The sequence below is a fragment of the Scaptodrosophila lebanonensis genome, unplaced genomic scaffold, assembly GCF_003285725.1.
Source record: "Scaptodrosophila lebanonensis strain 11010-0011.00,11010-0021.00 unplaced genomic scaffold, SlebRS2 tig00000080-arrow-pilon, whole genome shotgun sequence".
NCBI lineage: Eukaryota > Metazoa > Arthropoda > Insecta > Diptera > Drosophilidae > Scaptodrosophila > Scaptodrosophila lebanonensis.
The window spans coordinates 4,153,922-4,177,147 of NW_022060561.1; the positions used below are offsets into that span (position 1 = coordinate 4,153,922).

At 39.3% G+C, this 23,226-nt stretch overlaps 1 protein-coding gene across 3 annotated transcripts; it reads right to left on the reverse strand.

Moving 5' to 3' along the window:
* Nucleotides 1-1,736: 1,736 nt before the first annotated feature.
* LOC115626106 (trafficking kinesin-binding protein milt) lies at nucleotides 1,737-22,790 on the reverse strand. Of its 3 annotated transcripts, XM_030521360.1 has the most exons (5): nucleotides 22,593-22,790; nucleotides 19,535-19,795; nucleotides 19,236-19,445; nucleotides 6,275-6,553; nucleotides 1,737-6,210 (listed from the first exon to the last, which is right to left on the reverse strand). In XM_030521360.1, the coding sequence occupies exons 2-5, from the start codon at nucleotides 19,725-19,727 to the stop codon at nucleotides 3,491-3,493; spliced, it is 3,402 nt and encodes a 1,133-aa protein (XP_030377220.1). In that variant the 5' UTR covers nucleotides 19,728-19,795; nucleotides 22,593-22,790; the 3' UTR covers nucleotides 1,737-3,490. The 3 variants fall into 3 exon arrangements, with proteins under 3 accessions (XP_030377220.1, XP_030377219.1, XP_030377221.1); XM_030521359.1 differs by lacking the exons at nucleotides 19,236-19,445; nucleotides 19,535-19,795; nucleotides 22,593-22,790 and adding an exon at nucleotides 12,766-13,931; XM_030521361.1 differs by lacking the exons at nucleotides 19,236-19,445; nucleotides 19,535-19,795; nucleotides 22,593-22,790 and adding an exon at nucleotides 8,868-9,353.
* Between the last annotated feature and the right edge of the window lie 436 nt (nucleotides 22,791-23,226).

The window sequence follows — 23,226 nt, forward strand, 5'->3', positions numbered from 1 at the left end:
CAAAAACAAGAAACGAACGCTAGCTGTTCAACTGATCCAACAGCTGGTTCTGCAAGACGAAATGTTGTATGCTTGGCCTGGCTGACCATGAGCAGGTCCTTTGTATCTTTAATGGGAAGAGGGTTTAAGGCAATTATTTTATACAGATTTATTTCAAATATAACAACTTTTAAAATACAACTAGCGTTTTTATTTTCCTTATTTATTTGCTGCAGGAAGTAGGATTTTATCCGCAAATAAACATAAATCACCGGAATTTGCATTTATTTGAATCTAGTTGCACCGCTGCAACTAATTTACTCATTTATTTAATAATTAATTGGTTTCAAGCCGGGTTTCAAACCCAATTTACATATTTAAAAAGTGTAGCATACCATACAGGGGCAGAATTTATTTTCTAATTAAAACTGTCAAATTGGTTTGAAACCCAGCTGCCAAATTGGTTTGAAGCCCGGCTGCCAAATTGGTTTGAAACCCAGCTGCCGAATCGGTTTGAAATTAAAAGCAATTATCTTGCTGCTAATTTCTGTTCGCCTGGTACCTCAGATTTTGGATTTTAGCAAATGCAGGCGATTTTATTTAAATTTTGAAAGCCGCAGCTGCCTTTGGTTTTAGTTTGCAAGCTGGCACCTCTGCTAAGTACTAGGCGAACATAATTCAGCAGGAGGATGATTTAAAAAAAAAATTAAATATAAATGTAACCCAAGTTTCAAACCATTTTTCAGCTGGGAGTCAAACCAGTTTAGCAAATTGCTTTAAAACTGTGATGCCAAAATAGTTTGAAACCCGGCAGCCAAATTGGTTTGAAGACTGGCTGCCAAATGGTTTAAAACCCGACTAACTCTAATTTTTAAATTTAAAAAAAAAAGCATCTTGCTGCTGATTTCTGTTCGCCTGGTACCTCAGATTTTGGATTTTAGCAAATGCAGGCGATTTTATTTATATTTTGAAAGCCGCAGCTGCCTTTGGTTTTAGTTTGCAAGCTGGCACCTTTGCTAAGTACTAGGCGAACATAATTCAGCAGGAGGATGATTTTTTAAAAAAATTATATATTAATGTAACCCAAGTTTCAAACCATTTTGCAGCTAGGAGTCAAACCAGCTTAGCAAATTGTTTTAAAACTGTGCTGCCAAAATAGTTTGAAACCCGGCAGCCAAATTGGTTTGAAGACTGGCTGCCAAATGGTTTAAAACCCGGCTAACTCTAATTTTTAAATTTAAAAAAAAAAGCATCTTGCTGCTGATTTCTGTTTGCCTGGTACCTCAGATTTTGGATTTTAGCAAATGCAGGCGATTTTATTTATTTTTTGAAAGCCGCAGCTGCCTTTGGTTTTAGTTTGCAAGCTGGCACCTTTGCTAAGTACTAGGCGAACATAATTCAGCAGGAGGATGATTTTTTATAAAAATTAAAAATAAATTAAGCCAGGTTTCACACCAATTCGGCAGATTAGCTTTGAACCCGACGGCCAAAGTGGTTTGAAACCCGGCTGCCAAATTTGTTTGAAGCCCAGCTGCCAAATTGATTTGAAACTCGGTTTAAATTTAAAAAACATCTTGCTGCTGATTTCTGTTCGCCTGGTACTTTAGATTTTGGATTTTAGCAAACGCAGCCGCTTTGGCCATCGGGCAAACTGAATTTTTATTTATTATGGGTCTGGTATATGACTACACTCTATAGCCAACCTCACCACTCCCCTCAACAACCAACCACCACAATCATTAAAAATCCATTTAAAATTTATTTTTACGCATTTTTATTTTCTTTTATTTACATATTTAATAAATGAATAACTCTACGCATGTAATTTAATTACATAGACAAATTAAATATAGGAAATAAAACATGTCTACACGAAAATGACAGGACAATGGTTGTGACGAGCCGTCAGGTCCTTCAAGAAGGACATCCATCGTAATATTTCATCGCCAACAAGTAATTTTATTTGTTTGTTTACTTTGCTTTTTCTTTCCATCGACAGCCTTATTTGAATTGTTTGTATAAATAAATAATACACAAAAGTTGGCCGTCTTCTGCATGTATAATAAATAAATATATCGATAATTACAACTAAAATTGTTTACGTGCCTTTTACGTTTTTGTTGTCCTAAATGTCGTAAATTTGTGTTTATTGAGGACACACTTTTGTAAGAAATTTAAAAATAAAAACAAAGTTGGGACCAATTTCAGATGTATCGTATATTGTTTCTTGATTCAACTGTATGTTAATGATATTTTTCGTTAATTTCGTAATTTAGTTTTAAGGCGAATAATTACAAGCTCAAACAAAAGATTGCTTTACAGTAGTATGTTCGTTTCATGCTCTCAGCGAGTATGTGTTGGCATTAAAGCTAGCTGTGAAGAGTGTGAAATAACATGTGAGTCGGCTGTTAATCAACAGGCAATGCAAAAGCATTGCAGCGAAGTTTTAAATAACAATAACGAAATACATTTGCTGCGCTCTATTTTGTAGCTATGCAAACATTTTAATTTAATTGTACTTAAATATAACTCGCATAGCCAAACGAGCGCATCGAATAGCCAGTTAAGCGAAGTTTTTAGAAATTTCCGAGAACTAAGAACATTGGAAGTTTAATTGTAGCGTTTAGTAAAAGCACCGAGGTAAAGCGGGGCAGCAAAAGATTACATTTTTTAGCACAAAATATCAGTTAAATAATACGTACATGTTTATGTGTGTATACAAAAATATATAACATTCCTCTATATACAAATATATTTCTTCGCTTTTCTATTCTCGTTTGCACTAAGCAACTATCAAAATAATAAAATGTTTCGTTTCGACTACATTCCGTTCGTTTAAGTAAACACACATGAGATAAATACAAATTGGCAAAGTAAAGTTACATATCGTAATCTATAATATATAAAATAAAATATATAATATTCAAAGAAAAAATAGCTGCTTTGGAACTGTTTTTAAACTGACCGGGAAAGCATCGATCGTATAGTTGTGTTTGCTTTTCTGCTGCTCTCGCTCTTATAGATATTTTTACCACCATTTCCTCTTCTTCAATGATCAACGTGCATTATTGATTAATAATAGTTACTAAAGATTAACATTTTACTATAATTATTTACAAATCACAGCTACAAACACATGCGATGGTAGCACTAAAATTATGTGTATTTAGGTTTTTTGTGGGCAAACTGTTGCACATCGTTTAAACGACGTTTAATTAAATTGATCATCTATCAAAAATATGGTGGCGGCGAGTGCAGCAAAAAAAAAAAAAAAAACGGCAACAGGCGTGATTTTGTTTCTTTACATTCTAAATAGAAACATTTGTGGTTTATCTTTTAACTTATTGTTGTTGTTATTGTGATAAATATAATAAACTAAATAAAAATATAACTGCATCGTAAATCATTTAAAATTAAATTATAGTCACTTTTTCGCTGCAACCACACTACTACTGTGCGAATCAATAAGAGCGTCGTCTTCGTGTCTCTATTTCTTTACCTCTGTTAACCTTTACAGCCAGCCACCTTTGCGGCCAAATAACAGAGAACTAACAGAGCCTACAAATGCTTGCGTAATGCTTTGCGACGCCGCCGCCTTATTATCGTCATTGTTCTTGGCTGCTCCTGTTGCCGTCTTGGCCGCCGCCGCCGCCACCACCAAATTATTGTCAGCACCTTCCACTTTGCCCAGATCTGGACGCACACGGCCACCCCCTATAGTACCCAAATCGGGTCGCTGTGCCGCCATGCCGTTCTTAAGATTTCGTCGCGATTTCTGTCGTTGCATTTGCTTTAAGCGTGTCTCGCTGGCCGATGCCGCAGCTGCTGTTCCTCCAACTCCTGCGGCTGGTGCTGCCACTGGCGCTGTATGTGGCTTCGTTGTGGTTGGCTTCATCACAATGCCCTGATCGTCGCTATCATCGCTGTTGTAGGCACTCGTGCTACTGCATTGGGAGGGAGCCACCTTCGCCTTTGGCTTCCCAATCGCCTTCGATTGCGACGGCGAATTCAAGCCTTTGTGCAGAACACCCTTGATTTGGGCGCGATCGAAGTGTATATCATCCACAATGCTATTACTGCTCGTATGGAGGCTCCTCAGGCTGCCGCCACCACTACTTCCTGCTAGCGAGAGAGGGGAGCTGCTGCGATTAGCAATTCCAGAGCCCAATCCCGGTTGCGTTGTGATTATGTTCTCCAGTCCAATGCTCTCCACCTTCTCCACCAGTTTAAGGGACCGCAGTGCTCGTCGCTCCAGCCGGGACAGCATTACCTTCTGTTGTTGCTGTTTGTTCAGAGTTCGTTGAAGGTGTCCCTCCGAGGAGGGACTGCCCACCAGTTTGCGTCGTATCAAATCCGCTCCGGAGGAGAGTAGGGCGAAGAGCGGTTCCGGAGATTCAGCGCGTGGCGGTGAACCCTCGGGACTATTGCAGGGCGTCACTGTAGGTGAGTAGTTTGGTCCTGCGGGCGTATTCAAGGCACTTGGCGTTACCGCCTTAATGCCACGCTCGTTCAACATGGAAGCTAGTCCTAAATTTACGGAGAACGTGGAGCAGGAGTTTTTGCGCGATAGACCGGCACGTGGGGTGGCAGGACAACTGGGCTGTCTGGATGTCGATGTGGACGCCATTCGCGAGGACATTTGCGATTGCGAGAGGAACGACAAATCATTTACGAATCCGTCGTCCGGATGCATTACCACGCTCGTTGTGTATGTATAAGTTGAACCGGCGGTTTCAAACTGTTTGCCCGGCAAATCCTCACTGACATCCTCCTCTACATCGGATAGCGTATAGACCTGCATGCCCAGATCATCCAGCCCGCGCCCACCACGTATGGTTACACCGGGACGCTCGTCCAAAAGACCACTGAGCGTGGGCGTGGCGAGGCGCGACCAGTGATGAAGCGTCTGAGAGCCCTCCATGGGCTTGATAATTTGCAACTTCTCTGGAAGACGCCACTGATGCGACATGGAGGCTGACATATGGGCCGAAGAGGCTGACATACCGGAGGAACCGGTGGACATAATGCTGTCTGGTGTACGCACGCCTACAGGTAGGTTATCCCCCGCTCCACCATGCGGTTTCTGTGCATGCGGCTCATCATAGTTGTAGGTGCCGACTGGCGCGTAGGAAAGCATGGCACGACGTGCCAGAACCTCGGCGGGCGTGAGTCGCTTCAGCGCCGCTTCTAGCTCCTTGGCACCAGGTGCGCCGGGCACGCCCGATGGCTGTGCCGGATAGCCATCGTCCGACTGCGAGTTGAGGCTTTCTTGGGAGAACGTCTTGAGGCCGAGGGAGTTGCTGCTTCCGCCACTGGCACCGCGATAATACGAGCCCGCCGGGTAGGACATGGATGCCATGCGCGGTCCGGAGGCACTGCTCATCGACATAGCTCCCAATTGGGTCATTGACACATTGCCGCTGTCCATGTAGTTGCCACTCTTGCCGGCACAGCGCACCGTATCGAAGACGCGCTGATAGGGCGGCACTTGGCCGATGCCTCCAGCCTGGCCGTAGATGCTACTGCCTCCGAAGGCACCAGCCATGCCAGCGGCGCCCGCCGGCAACTGTGACATCATGCGACTTATGCGATCCGCAGCTCGTTGGCTATCACCTGATATGCCGGAGTCCAGACTGTTCTCAGAGTACAACGAGGACTCCATTAGCTCAGACTGCAGTGACTCCGGCTGCAGCAGGCCACCCATCATGTTGCAGCCAACGCCACTGGTGCCGAGCCCGCCCAAGAAGGAGCTGCGCGCCTGCGGCTGCGAACGCTTGCGCTGCTGCTTCAGCTGATCCTGAGCCGAATGCAGCAGGGCGAGCACCTCCTCGTAGCGCTGCTTGAACTCCACTAGCTCCAGGGCAAGCGCATTCTGGTTCTCCTTCGTCACATTCAGCAGCGACAGGTGCTCATCATTGTCCTGCGTTAGCTGATGAAGTCGCATCTCTGCCTCCGCTAGGCGTGCCGTCAGACTGACTATCTGCTCGTGCTGGAGCCGATTCTCTTCACGCTGTCGCTCCAGCTCCAGATTGAGATTGTCGTACTGTGAGTTGGCATCGTTTAGTTGGGCACTTATGTCTGCCATCAGCCGACGTTCGTGTTCCTCCACTTCGTCCGTCTCGTGCGCCAATTGTGTCGCCTCAGACTTTAGAGAACGATTCTCATCCAGCAGTGCATTCACCTTCTTTTGTAACAGATCCAATGTTATTGATTTCGACATGGTGGGCGTATCTACTCGGGAGAAAGGGAAGAGAGTTGGAAAGGAAGTATAAACACACACACAAAAACTTCTTACCCGCATCTGTGCCGTCATCCGCATCGTTTGTTAACACCGCTATTAGTTCGTTCTTTTTGTGGAGCTCGTGAACCAATTGGGCCCGATCATCGTTGGACGATTTGAGATCTGCTTCCAGGTCACTGACACGCGCTTCGAGCGCATTATTCTGTGTGAGCAACTCCTTGCCGATCTGCACCGTCAACTCCAGATCCTTCTCCTTCTCTTCGAGCAGTCGCGTCACGGCTTCAATGTCATCGTATGCACGAGTCATCTGGCTAACACGATTACCGCATAGAACTGCAACAAAATAAACAATACCCGATTAGTTAGATTACGTCTTTATAATAAAGGAAGCTTTACTGCCTGGACTGAATTCTGAGTCAATATCGGGCTTTATCGTGTGAGTCACATTCGTATTTCATAGAAACATAATTTTCAGTCAGTTTGAATCATTTTAGAAAAACATTAAAGGCTCTGTCCAATATATCGCTATTGAATTAATTCTTTGGTCTGTTCCCATGTACGAATTCGACCAAATTATGCAGAAATCAAAATCGCTAGGCTCTTGAAACCTTAAATGATTCGACTATTCGGTCAGCTTTTAAAACTGAATATCTCAATCGTTTTTTGGAATTAAGTGCAAAGTCGAACGCATTCAGAATTAGATTTATATGTTATGATTAATTATAAAGTAGAAGTATACAGATATATTCACGAATAGGAATACTTCTTTATCTAAACATTTAATTAAATTAGTTTTCTGCTACATAAGGAATCGGTTGAGTTAAAATTTCTTACGGATATGTACTATACTTATATAAATTGAAAATGTGTTATATAATTAGGTTGTTTTTTTTTTGTGTTAATAAAAAATCATATAATTCCAAATTACTGGTTTTTATCACTTCAACCTTATTGCGTGATATTCAAAACAAATTTCATATATTGACATACAAAGACAATGTGGGTTTAGAGGGTGTTTGGGATTGGGTGGTGGTGGTACCTTCCATGAGCAATTGCTCATTCTGCATGAGTTGTTGTTCGCATGCTGTCGCAACACTGCTGCGAACTCCCCCAAAGCAAAAACCACCCTCGTCGAATTCACTCTCACTCTCTGCTGCTGTTATTGTTGTTGTTTCTGCAGCTGCAGCTGCTGTTGCAGTTGAGAATTCGAGCTCGAGTTCATCCTCGTACTCAAGTTCATCCTCAATGATGCAAAAGTCGTTTTGCTGCATTCGCCAGTCATCATTTGCTGCCTGATGCTGGCATGCCTCAAAGGCGCAATCCTCTAAACAAGTTGCAGCAGAAGTTGTTGTTGCTGTTGTTGTAATTTCAATGCTCTCAGATTTACATTCACCACCACCACCGTCGTTGGCTAAAAATCGATGCGCCGCTATGTTGCCGGCAGCAGAGACGTTGGCAGCGACGTTGAGAGAGCTATTGGCGGCCACAACAACAACATTATCATCACATTCAGGCGCCACATTGCCTGCAACCACCAAACTTGGATCCATCATCATGTGCAAAATAGTTTTGGTTTGAGTGTTGATTTTAATTTTAATTTGTATTTATATTGGCTTTAATTTTCTTTGTTGGTCGACGTGCATTAGTCACAGCACTCGGCTTTTTATTTCTTTATTTTAGTATCGCAATGTGCGAATGTTTGCTTAATTTAAAATTAAATTCGTTTGCTAGCGCGCACACAATACTCTCATCCATTTCAGCAATAGTTGTGTGTGTGGTGCTTTAATTCTGCCAGATTATGTAATGTATTTTTAAAGCAATTTTCATTGTAAAATTTGCAAAGGCACTGAGTTGCTGGTGGTTGCTAACATCTGCCTCTGTTGTTGCCTCTTTTAACATTGGCAACGATGGATGGGGTTTTGTTGTGTCTGTGCATTTTTCTGTTGCATTTTTCTTTATATTGTTTTTTCTCACAGGTCACATGAGCTTATCAATTTTACACAACAATACATAGTTTTAAAAGCCATAAAGTGGCGTAAAATAATAACAACAACAGCACATTAAATTAATTGCGAAATTTATGCGAATTGTATGAAGTCACAATAGTAACTGAACAACGGCTTCGACGAGTCCGAGTCGGGCTCTCTTGTTTGTCAACTGTCGTCTGTGAGGCTAAAAATGCTCTACCGCGCTCTCTCTGTCTGAGACAATTTGAATGCGTGTTGGTGTTGAGTGTGCGCAATGCGTATTTTTTTTTTTACTTTATTTTTGCACTCAATTTTTGAAACAAAACTAAAACCTTGCCTAGCCAGCCACTTATTTATAGCTGTGAGCACCGCTTAAAACAACAACACAGCAAACAAAACAATTTCTTGAAACGGCGACTCTAACGTACAAACTGACACACAAATGGAAGAATGTCGACTGTGATGCCAAGCAACAGCAGCGCTGCTCTGCTCTGCTCAGCCTGTCCTCCAGCAGCAAACATAACAACAACAAGAAAACTCGCCACAGTAAGTAAAAGGCGTTTTTCCCTAACAGCGCGAGTGAAAGGGAAATAAAATCCATTGCAAAAATGTTTGGGTGAAAAGTAAAAACTGGCTGGAAATTCGCAAACACATTCAAAAATGTTCAAACGAAAACTCACATGTAACTGGATGGCAAGAAAAATCCACTTGAATGTTGGGTTACCTTGTTTTTGCTTTTTGTTTAAATTTAAAGTTCACCCGCGTTTCACTTCACTGAACAACTCGAATAGCTAATAATCTACGAGTCCAAAGGTGGCCAAAACAAGAATTGTGTTTAAACTTTGGCGAAAATGTCTGGTTAGAAAAAGCAACCGGCGCTCCAAACTCGTGACGACGAACAAACGGCCAAGAGCTTGCCAACAACAAAAAGTTACCAAGACCAAAGAGCTATACACGGTCACACGCACTCAAATCGAATCCGTTTGAATGTGTGTGTTTGTTTCTTGAATGTATTGCACACGGGTGTGTTTCTTCTTTTTGCTTTTATAATGCGCGTTTTACGTAGATGTGCTTGCACAGTTGCCCTGCTGTGGCGTTTTAATATTTCATTTAATATGCGCACTTTGACTTTTTGGCACACACGTTTACTGTACGATAATTTTGTTTCTTTAATTTGAAAATTCGAACTTGTTATTTCTAGTTTTCATATTGACAATTTTCTCAAATTCTATCACATTGTGCATTGCGATTTTTTGAAGATTGTGTAATTTACAGTTTGCAGATACTCGACAGACTGACGCTCGACAGCAACGGCGCTACTGAAAGAATGAATTGAGTGAATGAATTTTATGTGTTGCTGTTGTTGTTGTTGAATCCACCACTAAAATGGCATCCACATGTGAGAGCAACACAATGAGAGCACAGCATTGCCAGCTTAAAATAAAAACAAAGCGCGCCTTAATAAAATTCAAAGAAATGGTTGCGGAATCCGACATAAAAAAGCCAATATTTTTTAAATTATTAAACAAAATGCGCACTATAATGTCAAAAACAAATAATGATATAAAAGCACGCACGTATATATCTATGTTTATTGCCATGTGTGTGTGTGTGTGTTTTAGGTAAAACAATTTGTTTAAGTAGAAAACGGAAACATGACCTTTCGGTTCCCAATGATTTGGTTAATCCCATTCATGCGGAATGCGCGAAAAACCCAATGGAAATATATCGCATACCTGGAAAGGACAACTAAATGTGCATTTCCAAGGAACAAACCTCGTAAAACTGTGGCAAAAGGAACAGTCAACCAGGTAGGCGACATCTCTAGCTAACAGACATTCAGAAGATTTTGAAACAAGCTGATCCCATCTTCTACTCAAGCTGGGGATTTAGCTTTAATGCCAAGTGGTCGAACGCCGCAATGAAATCTTTTGGTTGAGTGAAAATTAGCGACACGTGTCGAAAGCCCATAATCCCAAAAAACTTGTGGCCTAAACTTAATTAGGTATACCTATTATATATTTTACGTCTGTGACTTTACATTATTCACGAACAGAGTCGACAGCTAACTTTTTAAATTACTTTTGGTCATAAACATCAAATGTTTAGGGACGTTTTCCCTTCAAAGACGATTTTCATTGGCCATATTTCCTATAAAAACCTACAGCTATCTTATCAATCATGTTTTCCGCACAATAAGTTTGCTAAGCTTACAAAAATATTGCAACTTTGTTAAATGCAGTAAATAAAGTTATCGCCAACAATTTATCGAATGTAGATGTCAATACTATCAACCATTTCCGGGTGAATTTCTGACCAGATGGGCTAATAAATCTTCCCACAAATGCCAAAGTCTTTTCGTTTTTCTTATTTCTTTATTAATTATGAATGCTATTAAATATCTTTTCTTTTATAGCTATTTCTAGATTTGGGGCTTTGATAGGTATAGGCACCATCCTTTAACATAATACATAAATATATAAAAACATTTGAACTTCTACATATTTTCTGACATATTTGTAACATTTGACGATATTGTGTGCAAATTATTTGCCAGTCTGGCCTTAGCTTAGCATAAGATACATTTAGGGAATATCATTTTCAGAGTGTTAATTAAATATGGAATATTACCTAAGAAAATGTTTATTTTTGATTAATTTTTAGCAATGCCTGTTAATTGTTAATTCCCCGGAAAGTATTTTTAATGTATGTATTAATTCTTTATTAGCACGAAATAAACCTAGATATGCACGATATATGTACATACATATATGTAGATTTGAAGCTGCTTCCGAGAGTTCTTTCAATTATTGAACTATTAACTTTAATTCAATTTCAATTCATCTTTTTTAATGATCCGACAAAAGCACATTAAATATTAGTTTTTTTCTATTTGTTGATTATTTTGACGAGCCAAATGAAACCACTTAGAAAACTTAAATTACTTTCGTGACAAGTGCGTTAGCATTAAAAATCACAACGATTTCGAGACGGCCGTAAGGTGAGATCATTACGTCCGCCATCCCCTTAACTTTTATTGCATATAATAGTTTCTTTTTAAATGAACCTGCTAAAACGTATTTCTATGTATATAAAGCTGAATTACACATTATATACAAATATATACATAGCTGTTTGATCGCTTGTAGAAAAACCCCGTAACGATTTGTACAAATATAAACATGGCAAGAGGTTCTAATGACTCCGCTAGATTGCAACAAAAAAAAAGGTAAAAAGCAAAACAAATACAAAGTCCGGTAAAAACAAAATAATGAAGAAAGACAATAAAAGAGTGCTGTGAGTGCCCCACCGAATTACTATTACTCTTTAAAGCGCTCGTGATCAGTCATTTTGAAGATATTATTTGTGGCTACTAAAGGAAACAGTATTTGTTATATTTTTATTCATTGTAATTACTCTTTTCACTATTCCAGGCTAGGGCGAAAGCAACAGCACAGGTTGAGATCGAATTTAAATATTTCATAAGTTGGGGACTTGGGTTTATTATATTCTCAGTTCAAAGCCATCATCGAGTAGTTCCTAACATTCTTCTTGATATCTTTTCTAACTTTTTTAAAGCATAACCATCGCCATCACTGTTCCCGACCTCTTTTTCAACACCTTTCAATACCAATTAATTGCAAAGGGTTGACAATTTTTATTTTTAATTTTGCCTTACAAACGGCATTACTATATTGAAATGCTCCGTTTCGCACTTAAGAAGCGTATAAATAGAAGCCTTAACCAAATTGGCATGCGTGTTTGCAAACACGTCCACCACAAATTGCAAAAAAATGGAATCAAATAATACGACAATTGAAGTTAGTTGAGAAAACATTAATCAGACAAAGTCGCTTTTAGCCATAATAATAATATCACTGATAAGATTGCGATAATTGTAAACCTAGTAAGTGACTATTTGATGAATTTCTGTGTGGGGGGAAGCGCAAAGTTATCGACGACAGATGTCCTTAAACATGCCAATTCTTTTATGACGACAAACAAAATTAATTAGGCTACTTTTTTATAATACGTGGACATACTATATAGTAGAGTGTGGGTGGTTGTGTAAATGAGTTCGTGTGTAATGGAAATTGGATTAACCTAAATGTTTATGGACGCGTATTTATGGCCAACGCGCTGGGTCAGAGAGTAATTTAAACATGGCTGAATTTCTAGAAACAAATTTCACAGAACCTCGCCGATTGATCTTTTTGCCAAAGCGTAACAAAACAAATTAAACAATCTCTCAGTAATGAGACCTTCCTTTAACTTAAATGTTCCAAGTTTTCAGATTTCTATTAAATTAACTTTCAGAAGATGACAAGATGATTACGAAATATCCGTATAAGAGATGTCACGAAACTATTAAAGGTATTTGAATAGCAGAATTAGGCTGCTAGATTATAAGATATTTTAGGTGTTAATAATTCATAATTCATGGATTTAGAAAAAGGTCCGACCACTTAGGACAGATTTCTAAGAATTTTTACGTTCGATAGCGCAAGTAAATATATCCAAGTATTGCAAGTTTGTTTCATTGTATAATTATGAGGCTTTGGGCGACCTGAATCTTACCTTTGTTAGTCAGCAGACTGCGCACAACCTTTAAACAATTTTGGCCATCGACATTTTTGGCAGCATAGTACATGAGCTCCCTGGAGGTGGCTGCCTGCAGCAATTCAGCAGGCAGGTCGAAGCAGGGCGGCTGCTCGTTCATGGGACCCACACTGGGACTTGGCGCGGGAGTGGCCGGCGTGCTGTCGATGCACTTTGGCTGGCCTTTGGCCGCGAAGTCATGCAGGAGGGCCAACATGGGTGCGGACACTGTTGACGGACTGTTGTTGTCGGTGGCACTGCTCGCTGCTGTCCTCATTTGCCGGACAATGGTACGCATGCGTTCCACCGCCTCTAGCTCGAGTTCAAGGCGCGTAGGTGGCGGCTCCGTGCCATTCACTATCGCCGACATGGAGGCAAAGGAGCTCGTTAAACTATCGGCATCTCCACCTCCTTCGCCACTATTAGCCAAGTGCTGTAGCTTGTCCGCGGCACGCTGGCAATTGGACTCTAAATGCTTGCCCAGCAACTTGTAAGTGTTCTCGAAATGTTTACTGGCATTGGACGGCTTTTGGCTTATTGTTTTGGCACATGTTGCTGCTGCAGTGGAGCTGGACGAGACTGAATTTATAGACGTAGTCGACCAGAGAGAACTGCAGGAGTCGCTCTTAGCGGCCAGCGAATGGCTGGATGAGCTCCCTTCAACGTCCACGTCGAGCGTACTATTGAGTTGGCCATTTCCATTGGTCAGGGGGGCGGCAAAGTTCAGTTCGTAGTCATCCAATATCTTATGTTCTGGAATAACGCTCAGAGGCACCTTTAAATGCTCACTTGAACTATGTTGTTGTGGTTGTTGTTCCAATTTGTTGTTATTACTATTTGGGACACTGTTAGAAGCATCGTATAGTGACATTTTGTTGTATTTGTTGTTTTTGCATGGCTTGCATGCTAAAAAATGGCGTCTTCAGTCTCAACTTTTGGCTTTTTGTTGCTTTTTTACAGAAAATAACTGAGAATTTTTCCCGAAATAAATTATTTGTTCTTAGTTATTGTACGGCAAAGGTTTAACATGAGTGTGTTTTTGTACGTTTTATGTATGTGAGTTAACATTTGTCTGTCAAACGGTTATGTCACTGTTGTTGACAGCAAAAGCGAAGCCTTTGCCTTAAGGAGGCATTTTCTAGTGTTGGTTAACACACGCACGCGACCCACTCACGTTGCACTCTGCCGGGCTTTTGCGCAGTTGATGGCACTTTTATAGCTTCGCCGGCACTGGCGAGCCATTAAAAATATTTAATTTTAGCATTAAGATAAGTTAGCTGCAAATTTCGTGTTCTTTATCAGCAAACACAAACCAACACCTGCACTCCTTGTCGATCGATTTTAGCTTTTTTTCTTTAAAACTCTTTGTCGCAATAATGTCTTAACATGGCAAACTTTAAATACAATAGCAAATAAAATACATATGCATATGCACACATTTATTTACACTTTATTCCAAATTTGCATACAATGATGCCGAAAATTCATAATTTCAAAACTTTAGTCTTAGCCACTTCACATCAAGCGCGTTATGTTTGTTTGTTAGCCGCTCTAGTCACAATCACTTGTCGCTTCGAACTGGGACTGGCGCTGTTTGTCCGTGGCATTATAGTTAATGTCTTGAAAGAAAAACCAACCATGAACAAGTTTACAAATTAGCCAGCCTCTGCCGTTGAAGCTGATGCCACTATGTAACCGCCTATGGATCACGTAGACTTTTTCTTTCTTATTTGTGAGTTGATGCAGCCGGAAAAACTTGAGAACAAACTAACTGAGCTGTGCGCGTGGGTTGCAAGAGAATGTTGTAGAATGTAGCGGATATGAGCAGCATTGAGTGGCGAAAGAATGGAGCGGAATGTACAGTTAGGTTGATGGTCAGAAATTGCTTTCAATAATAGCCATCAGAATTTAATTTATGGCGCAAACCCCTGAGTCTTAGAAAATTGAGGTGAGCTACAAATGTTTTCGAGCCAACAGCTATGCCAACACAAATAACTATTTACTATTAGCGGTATATAAACAAATTAATCGCAAGTCTAAACGTTGCACTGTGGGCCATTTGAAGCAATTGACTACGAATTTCAAAAACTATTTGAATTTGACTCCATAAATGGAAATTTCTGAGCGTTGCTAAGCTCGGATTAAAATGGGAAACAACACTTTAATAAAATGGATAATTTATCTAGTGCTGTACGAATTGTAGTGCTATTAAAAGTATTCTAAATATAAAATAAATTTAAAGAATACTTCACGTCCTAGGTAAATAATACTTGGATTTAATGATGAATCATGCGATTCGAAAAGTTCAGCTTCATTATTATCCATATATTTAACTCCTCTTGCAGTTGCAAGTTTAAAATAAAAAGCCAACAAGAAAAGCTTTTGCTTTGCTGTTACTTAATTTGTCAGGTTCATCGACATGCAAAAAACGTAGCGAATTAATTTGTATGCAGTTATGATGAGTGAGTCACAGACATAAAAGGTATGGAAGACAATAAAAACGAAAATTACGAAATAATAAAGTATATGAAAAATAAATAAACAACATGGATTAGAAAGAAAATGTCAACCAATTGAGCAGAAACTCAATGGAATTATGTAAGGTTGGGAGACAATTAAGAATTGGTGGGTGAAGCAAACCTACAGATAAACGCCAAGCCAAATGTGAGGAAAATTGCGAGAAAACTAAATTTAAAGCCAGCTTAAACAAAATTGTTTGCGGTTTTCTGGTTTCGGTAATTACATCTCTTGAAATAACTTTCACAAATTCATATTTGTGAACAAGCAATTCAATTAAGACAAACCCAATTAGCAAACTTTTGAAGCTGTTTATTGATTATGGCCAATTGTAAATGCAATTGGAGCACAGTTTGGCAAAACAGGTCGTGCGACAGGCTGGCCAGTGGCTCTCAAGCTATAAAGAGCAAACCGTTAGCCAACACATATACACAATTTGCAGAGCAATAACAACAAAACTGAAGCAAGTTCAATGCACCAAACGGCATTTCATGGGAAAATATGTAGCAGGTGCAACAAATTATGACAAATGACAAAATACAATTAAAAACGTTTTCACGCTACATGTACTTGTTTTTCATTTGTAATCTCTTAATGTTCATGTTGGTTTAGTTTTTAGCAAATGTAAACAAACACCAACAACAAGAACAGGGGAGTAGTCGCAGTGTTGAGAAATGACGTAATGAAAGTATGCCACACAAAATGTAAACGGCTATTTGTTTTTGTTGGCATTGCTGTTTATTTGTGGTTGTCGTTTATTTAAGAAGGTGTCTTGCTTTTACACATGACACAATTTTCAGCTATTTTGCGCATTGTTCGTTGCCCATTTACCGCTTAAACTTTTTACGTTACCGGCACGCTTGCACACTGTTTTCTTTCTTTCTTTTTTTTGCCGTAGCGTCTGTGGCATCAAAAAAACTGGGGGAAATGGCCAGCCATATAACGTGCCTAATATTGCTATCACATACACACACATTGCGAACACCACAATCAACAATTTGTATTGCGGTTAATATTTTGCAGCTCGGACAGGCGGACAATCAGATACTTCGGGTGGATGAGTAACCAACGGCGCGTTTATCGATAGACTCACGCGCGTTCACATACATATGTACATAAATACTTGAGACGTTGATTGATGTGATCGTGTATGGTATTGGTGTGTGCGGAAGAGCTGCGGCACTTGATAATTATGTGAAATTTAAAGACGATAGGTAACAAAGGCAAATATGGACTGAAGAACTGACCAAGCGCTTTTTCTAGCCGGCGCAACGGTAAAATTAGAAAATTGCACAGCAGACATACGCAAGCAAGCAGCTGAGCTTATCGACTGGACAAGAAGGCCAATAGAAAAGGACAGACAACGTAGGTTCTGCCTTCACTGTAAATACAAACTCTTATCAGCAAGAACTGTGACAAAGCAGCAGCAATTCACAAAGTAGCGCATGGAAAAACGATTATGTAAATCCCAATGAACGAATAAGGGCAGGGGCACCATAATAAGCACAACCAGCAAGAACAAATTGAACTGACAGACGCCCAACCCATACACATACGCCGCCACACACATATCAACACAACCCTCACACAACCCAATTTATATTTATATTAATCAGGTCCATACCCATCGCTTACAACAAACTTATTCTTAATGATTCAAAAAAGTGTTTTTCTGTTTCTTGCACGAACATTTGCTGCTTTTGCTTTGTTTGTTGTTGCTGTTGTGGTGTGTCCTAAAAATACATTTTAGTGTATGACGGCACGATAACTTTGGTTGGACACCAAACAGTTGGAGAAATTTCAAACTGCTTCACTTTGTTTTTGCAAACGTACACACACAACAAACAGCAACAAATGAATAATATGAGCCATATGCCATATTTATGCATGTATTGATTTATTAATAATTTCACGTTAATGATTTTCTTTCTATTCCTTGCTACACTTGGCTTTGCTTGCTTGTACGTTTCGCTTTTGTTTGCCAGTGCCAATCATTTTTAAAATTTTTTGGCAATTAGGCTTTCGCAGCCACTCACGCACACACACAAAGCTTCGCACTTGCACAATTTCTCGGCAAAATTTGTGTAATTTTGTTTTCAGTATTAATTTAGTTCAAAGTCATCAACGGCGTTGTTGTATATTTCTTTAATAATTTAAAAACAACGCGCACGCTCGTATTTTTTTTTGCACACATACAAATAGGCTACGCGCTTACGCTCGATTTATTTTAAAATTTGTGGCGGACCCAGCGTAGCGCAATAGAAATGCCAACACCGGCTGACAAATAAAAACGACTGACGCACATGACGGCGTTGTTGCCAATCGCGCGTGGGGCCTACAGCTGTGCACTGCCAGTCTGGCAACATGCTTCTCTGTACGCCAAAGACATGAAAAATCGGTTTCGATAACACCAGAAGGCATACAAATTATCAGCTGTTTATATACCTATAAAGCTTTCCAGCATTGGGCAAGCGCAACAAGTACCAATAGTTGGCGCGCGCTTTTGATTTTGAAACAAAAGTTTAACTTAACAAATAAATAAAGGCGGCAAAACAAAAAAAAAAAGAAAATTAAATTTACTGAACGTTTAAGTATCAAGCAGCCATCAAATGTTGTCATCGTTTTATATGGTTAAACGGTCAAATATCTAAAAACTCTTATAGAAATGATTATTTTCTTTTTATAGAATGAAGTTGTTTCTGATGGCAATACAATACTTCATATTTATGAAATTGAACGGTTTTTTTTTCAAAATAATTTGCCTGACCTTACTTCGCACCCAATTCTTCAATTTACTATTCGAAATTTGATGAGTAATGAAAAAGAAAAATTGCGTAAACATTTCAAAAGAAAGATAAATTACGCAAAGTATATACATATATTTTAAAAACTTTCTGTACTCTACAATAAATTAGAAACATTACTAACAAGAATTTGCTAAAAACATTTTTCAAATGTCGCAAAAGCGCATGATTCTGTCAAAAATTTATTAGCATCAAAGCACGTATACAAAATTTGCATGTGGTCGTTATTTCGGTTCTATATATATTTCAAATCTCTTCGTTGGCGTCAGTCAGTTTCTTGCGTAGATAAAAGAAATTTGTGTTCATTTTTTGTCAACCTATGCAGAGATACATTTAAAAAAACATAAAATAGACTAAAAATGCTGCGTAAATTCGCGTTTGAAGCAAAAAATTAAGTAGACCACGAGTTATTTGCAGCAGCTGCCAAGTTCATATTCTTTTTAGAAAGTTTGACAGACGCCAGAACTATAAACAAACAAAGGGTTCCTTCCAAGTTCTAGTACATAAATATAGTTGCAATTATTATATAAATATACAAGAACTGATGCACTATTCAAATGCGGGGCAGTTTAGTGGTATTGATTTCAACTCAAAGCTTTTAGTGCTGATAAATCTAAGCACATACACACTTTTTTATATTTGTACGAGTAATGTTGTATATACGGCTTAGGCAATAAGAACAATAAAAATATATACATTAGTTGAGGCCGCAGCCCATTATAGTATACATATATACAAGGTCTGCGTCTACAGAATATTAATTACGCAATATAGGCGTTTAAAATATTCAGTAGTAAGAGGGAGAATTTATAGATTAACATTTTTGGGTTATTTATGCAAATAGGTATTAATGTGATAACGGATTTAAACACACATTATTGGTTTTCATTTAATGAATATTTTTAGGACAATTGATGCACAATTAGACGCACGGGTCTATCAAATCGTTTAATGAGAAGTGCAATTTAAATTTGGAATAGGACTAGGATGACATTTTTACTATAAAAAGGTACATCAATTTCAATTAAATTGCAATGCAAGTAAGAAGAATCCACCCCTAAACTTTACATGATCATGTTATATATATGTATGTATATAAATATATGTATATTTTTTTTGGCTACTTACGAAAATAATTTAGGCACTCTCTAGTCTGCTCCTTAGTTAAACCCAAACCCTCAACTGGTATGGGCAAGGCAGGCGCTGGCACAAACCAATCCTCGTTTGCATAGCCCGCGAAATCGGTTAGGAAATCATTGCGCACTTTGTATTTGGGTATTTGTTCCTCCAGTAATGAGAATATCTCCACCTCGGGCAAATTCTCGGTGCTGCACAGATCTGATAAACAAGAAATTAGGCACATTAGCAACAATCTACATGTTTGTACGGCATGTGCAAATATTTATTTAAGTGTGACTTCAGCTCACCGGTTAGGCAACTGGCATCAGCGGTTTTTGGTTTGTTCGCCACCGCCCCCGCTCCCACTCCAAGCGATGTGGCCTGTTGCATGAGCCGCTTTGCCTGCAGCTTTGGCAAATGCTTGCTGAGAGTCGCCTGTGCGGAGGGACTGAGCGGCATGCCCGGGCCAGCGCCATTGGGCCCCAAAGTTGTTGAGAGCATAAATGATGAGAAGCCGCTGTTTTTTTTTATTGTTTTTATATTGTCCACTGCTGTTGTTAGTTCCTTAACTGCAAATTCCAAATGTTCAGTTCAGCTTAGTTTTGTTAATAATGAAGTTATCTTTAGACATTTGTATTTAACTGTGGCTGTCGCAGCTCACATGAAAGTTATAACCGGGTTGGCAAACGCTTTCATTTTGCAGTCTTTTGTTTGCTTTAGGCTGATTTCATTATGGTTAGTTATCTTTCGTGGGCCGCCACTGCCCCACTACTGATAAAGTCAATGCGCAAACGATGATTATTAATACTATAAATATTAGTGAACGTCAAAGGGTTTTGGTGAAATATATTAACACTCTCACACATCCACACACACCCACAACAAGCGGTTTCTAACGGTCGTCTCTCCGACTTGTCATTGCAAAGAACTAGCTTTTATCTTTGCCAAGTTATTGGTATTGCCTGAATGTTGAAGCGAACTTTGCGCGTTGTGCGAATGCCAACCGATTTTAGGCAACTGAAAAAGATAAATGCGTGATGTTGGTTTGAAGGCTAACGAACTTTGCCGAGTTAATTTGAAGCTGAAATCTGCAAGAGAGTGCAGCTACAATGGTGGAGCAGAGCCGAAGTTCTCTGGGCCACAGCCACAGTGCACGTAGACCAATTGAAGCGAAAAAAGTGACTGTAAGCTCTGTTTGAGAGAAACCCAACTTAGTGGGCACTTAAAAGTTTATCTAAGGTACTGATTCCCCTGTTCAATGGCTTTTTATTTACGAGAACGTTAAATTTCTGATTGTAATAGAATGAATTCAAATAAACATCCAATCTTTATGGAGTTTTGTTCAGTTATTTGGTTTTTTAAAACCGATTTTTACATCAGAAACTGTCTTATGACCATTTTTTATAAATAACTCTATGTATCTTGGTCGTTACACCTTTCGCTGGCTCCACTGTACTGAATGAGAGCAACGCCGTGGGAGATCTACATACGTATATTTGGGAAGCCCTTCAAAAATAGTCGCAACTTTACACCAGATAGATAGACGAATGATGCGAAATTGATGGAGCAATAGTTTTGATTGAATGGTGTTGCCAAAAGCCACAGACAGACAGGCAGACGGCGACTACGTGCCAGAAGGCGCGTATTTCCAGCTGAGGCAACAACGCGAGCGGTGACTGCACTTGTTGAGTAGAGGGGGAGCACATGATCATGATAATAACTCTACTAATAACAACCACACATCAAGCGGACAAGAGGTGAAGGCAAATGTGTAATTAAACACAAAACGGAACAGCAGCTGGTTTGTTGTGGAGTGGTGTGGAGCGGTGGAGGCGTGTCAGAAATGCGTTCATAAAAGTTAACTCAAATAAAAGTGCACAAAAGACCGAACATGTGATATACATACATACATAGTTACAAATGTACATACATATTTACACACACATATATACAAAGATATGAAGGTGTTTCCCGTCGCTCTGTTGGCTTTGTCTTTGGACACAAAGGTGTAAGTGATAGCGGATTCGGCAAAAAAACAAATCGCGAATAAATTTAAGTCGCTATGATAAGAGTGTGAGCAACGAATGGCGATTGCTTTTATCGACGCTTTGCGCTTCTGCAGTTGCGTAATAAGACTATGGCAAAAAAATACAACACATATGCACATATTATAGACTGAAAATCTTAACACGTACATATGTATGTACATACACATATGTATATATATATTTAGTGGCGCACGGCTACGACACGACGACAAAAATAACAAGAAAATCGTGAATGGAAACCGGCGCTGGGGTGGCAGCGCAGCAACAGCACCGTTAGTTTGCAGCCAACTGCGCAGCGACTGAGACTGCACAACGTCAGCTGTCGACAGCACACGGACGACGAAGCATCATCCATTGGCGTGTACATACATACATATGTACACACTCATAAATGAAATAATTTCCATACATATGTATGTATACATACATACATATGCATATGTAATTTTCTTGCCTGTTTTTTTGTTCGCTCTTTAAATGTCCGTTCGCACTGTTAAGCGCGCGTTTTCAGCAATTTAAATGGATGGCATAATGCTCTAAAATAAATGCGAAGCCGCCACAAGAAGCAGCAAAGGCAACGGCACGACGCTTGCCAAAAAAACAAAACACATTTGTTAAAGTTGCGTTGTTGGTTCTACAAATTGTTTCATCCTCTTGTTGCTGTTGTCGTTGTTCTGTTGGCTATTTTAGCACTGTACTCAATTTTTTGGCATACGCACGCATACAAAAAGGAAAACACAAAAACACTCACACGCAAACATTTTTACCGTAAACTTATATAAGCAGCGCTGCTGACGCTGGCGCCGACCGAGGTTTTGCCATTTTCATTTTGTAAGTTGCCGCAAAGTGTGGCAGGGTCAATTAAGACAAATGCGAATGCTTTCTAATTCAAGTGTTCTGCATATATGTACATATGTATGTACATTTGTAATCTATGTTCACATGTAAAATGCATTGCCAAGGTATGAATCAGCTGGCTTCGTAATGCTGCGATTCTGCGTTCTGCCTCCTTTTGAGGTCAGAAGTAACATTATTTGTGTGTGGGCGCAGGGTGTGTGTTGTGTCTGGCGCGCACTCACTGTTATGTTGAGTAAGTATGTGTGCGCTTGATTATAAAACACTGTCATCATTTTCTATTACTCATATTTCATAATATTCATCCGAATTTATTTACTGAAAAATCAACCTCATTGATGCGGACACACCACACAAGCTCAGATTATCGAATTTTCCGTACAAACTACTGTTTTGGCATAGCATTTTATTGTTGTTCTTGTTATTCTCGCACACAAACACACACACACTAGGGGTTACCTACATTGCTGTAGTTGTGTTTGCCATTTTTTTTCACGCTTTCACAATCAATGGCCACATGCGTTTATATACTTTCTTGTGCTAGGTAGCTCGCGCGCGTCACTTATTAAGAATCGTTTAGAAATTGTTAAACAAATAAAAACTATACAGTTTGTGGAGTGCGCGTGTAATCTAACGCCAATTAAACTAATATTTCTGGCCAATTTGCTTGGACCTTAAGCGACATCTGCACTAACAGTAGTGTGACCAGGCAGTTTACTTGTAATGGACTAATATTCCGGCTTTTCTATCGATTAATCGGAAATATTGTTTGTAACTATGGTCGCACTAACAAATAATATTTCTCTCCATTTTAGGTGATTAAATCACGTTCAGATCACGTAGGGATTTAAATAAAAGCTCAAACTGCGTATGCACGCACCAACCGTTTAATTTGATTTTGTTATAAACTATTTGTGAGAACTTATTAATTTCAAATATACAAATGTTGCCACCTTTAATTGGATCTTTATTATTTGATTTGTTATTTTGAAATAACGAACAAAAATTCATGTTTACATAGCATTTTACATCTTGCAAATTACTTTGTATTGGCGATCTAAATTACGCTTTAGAAATTACAATGACATTTTAAACAT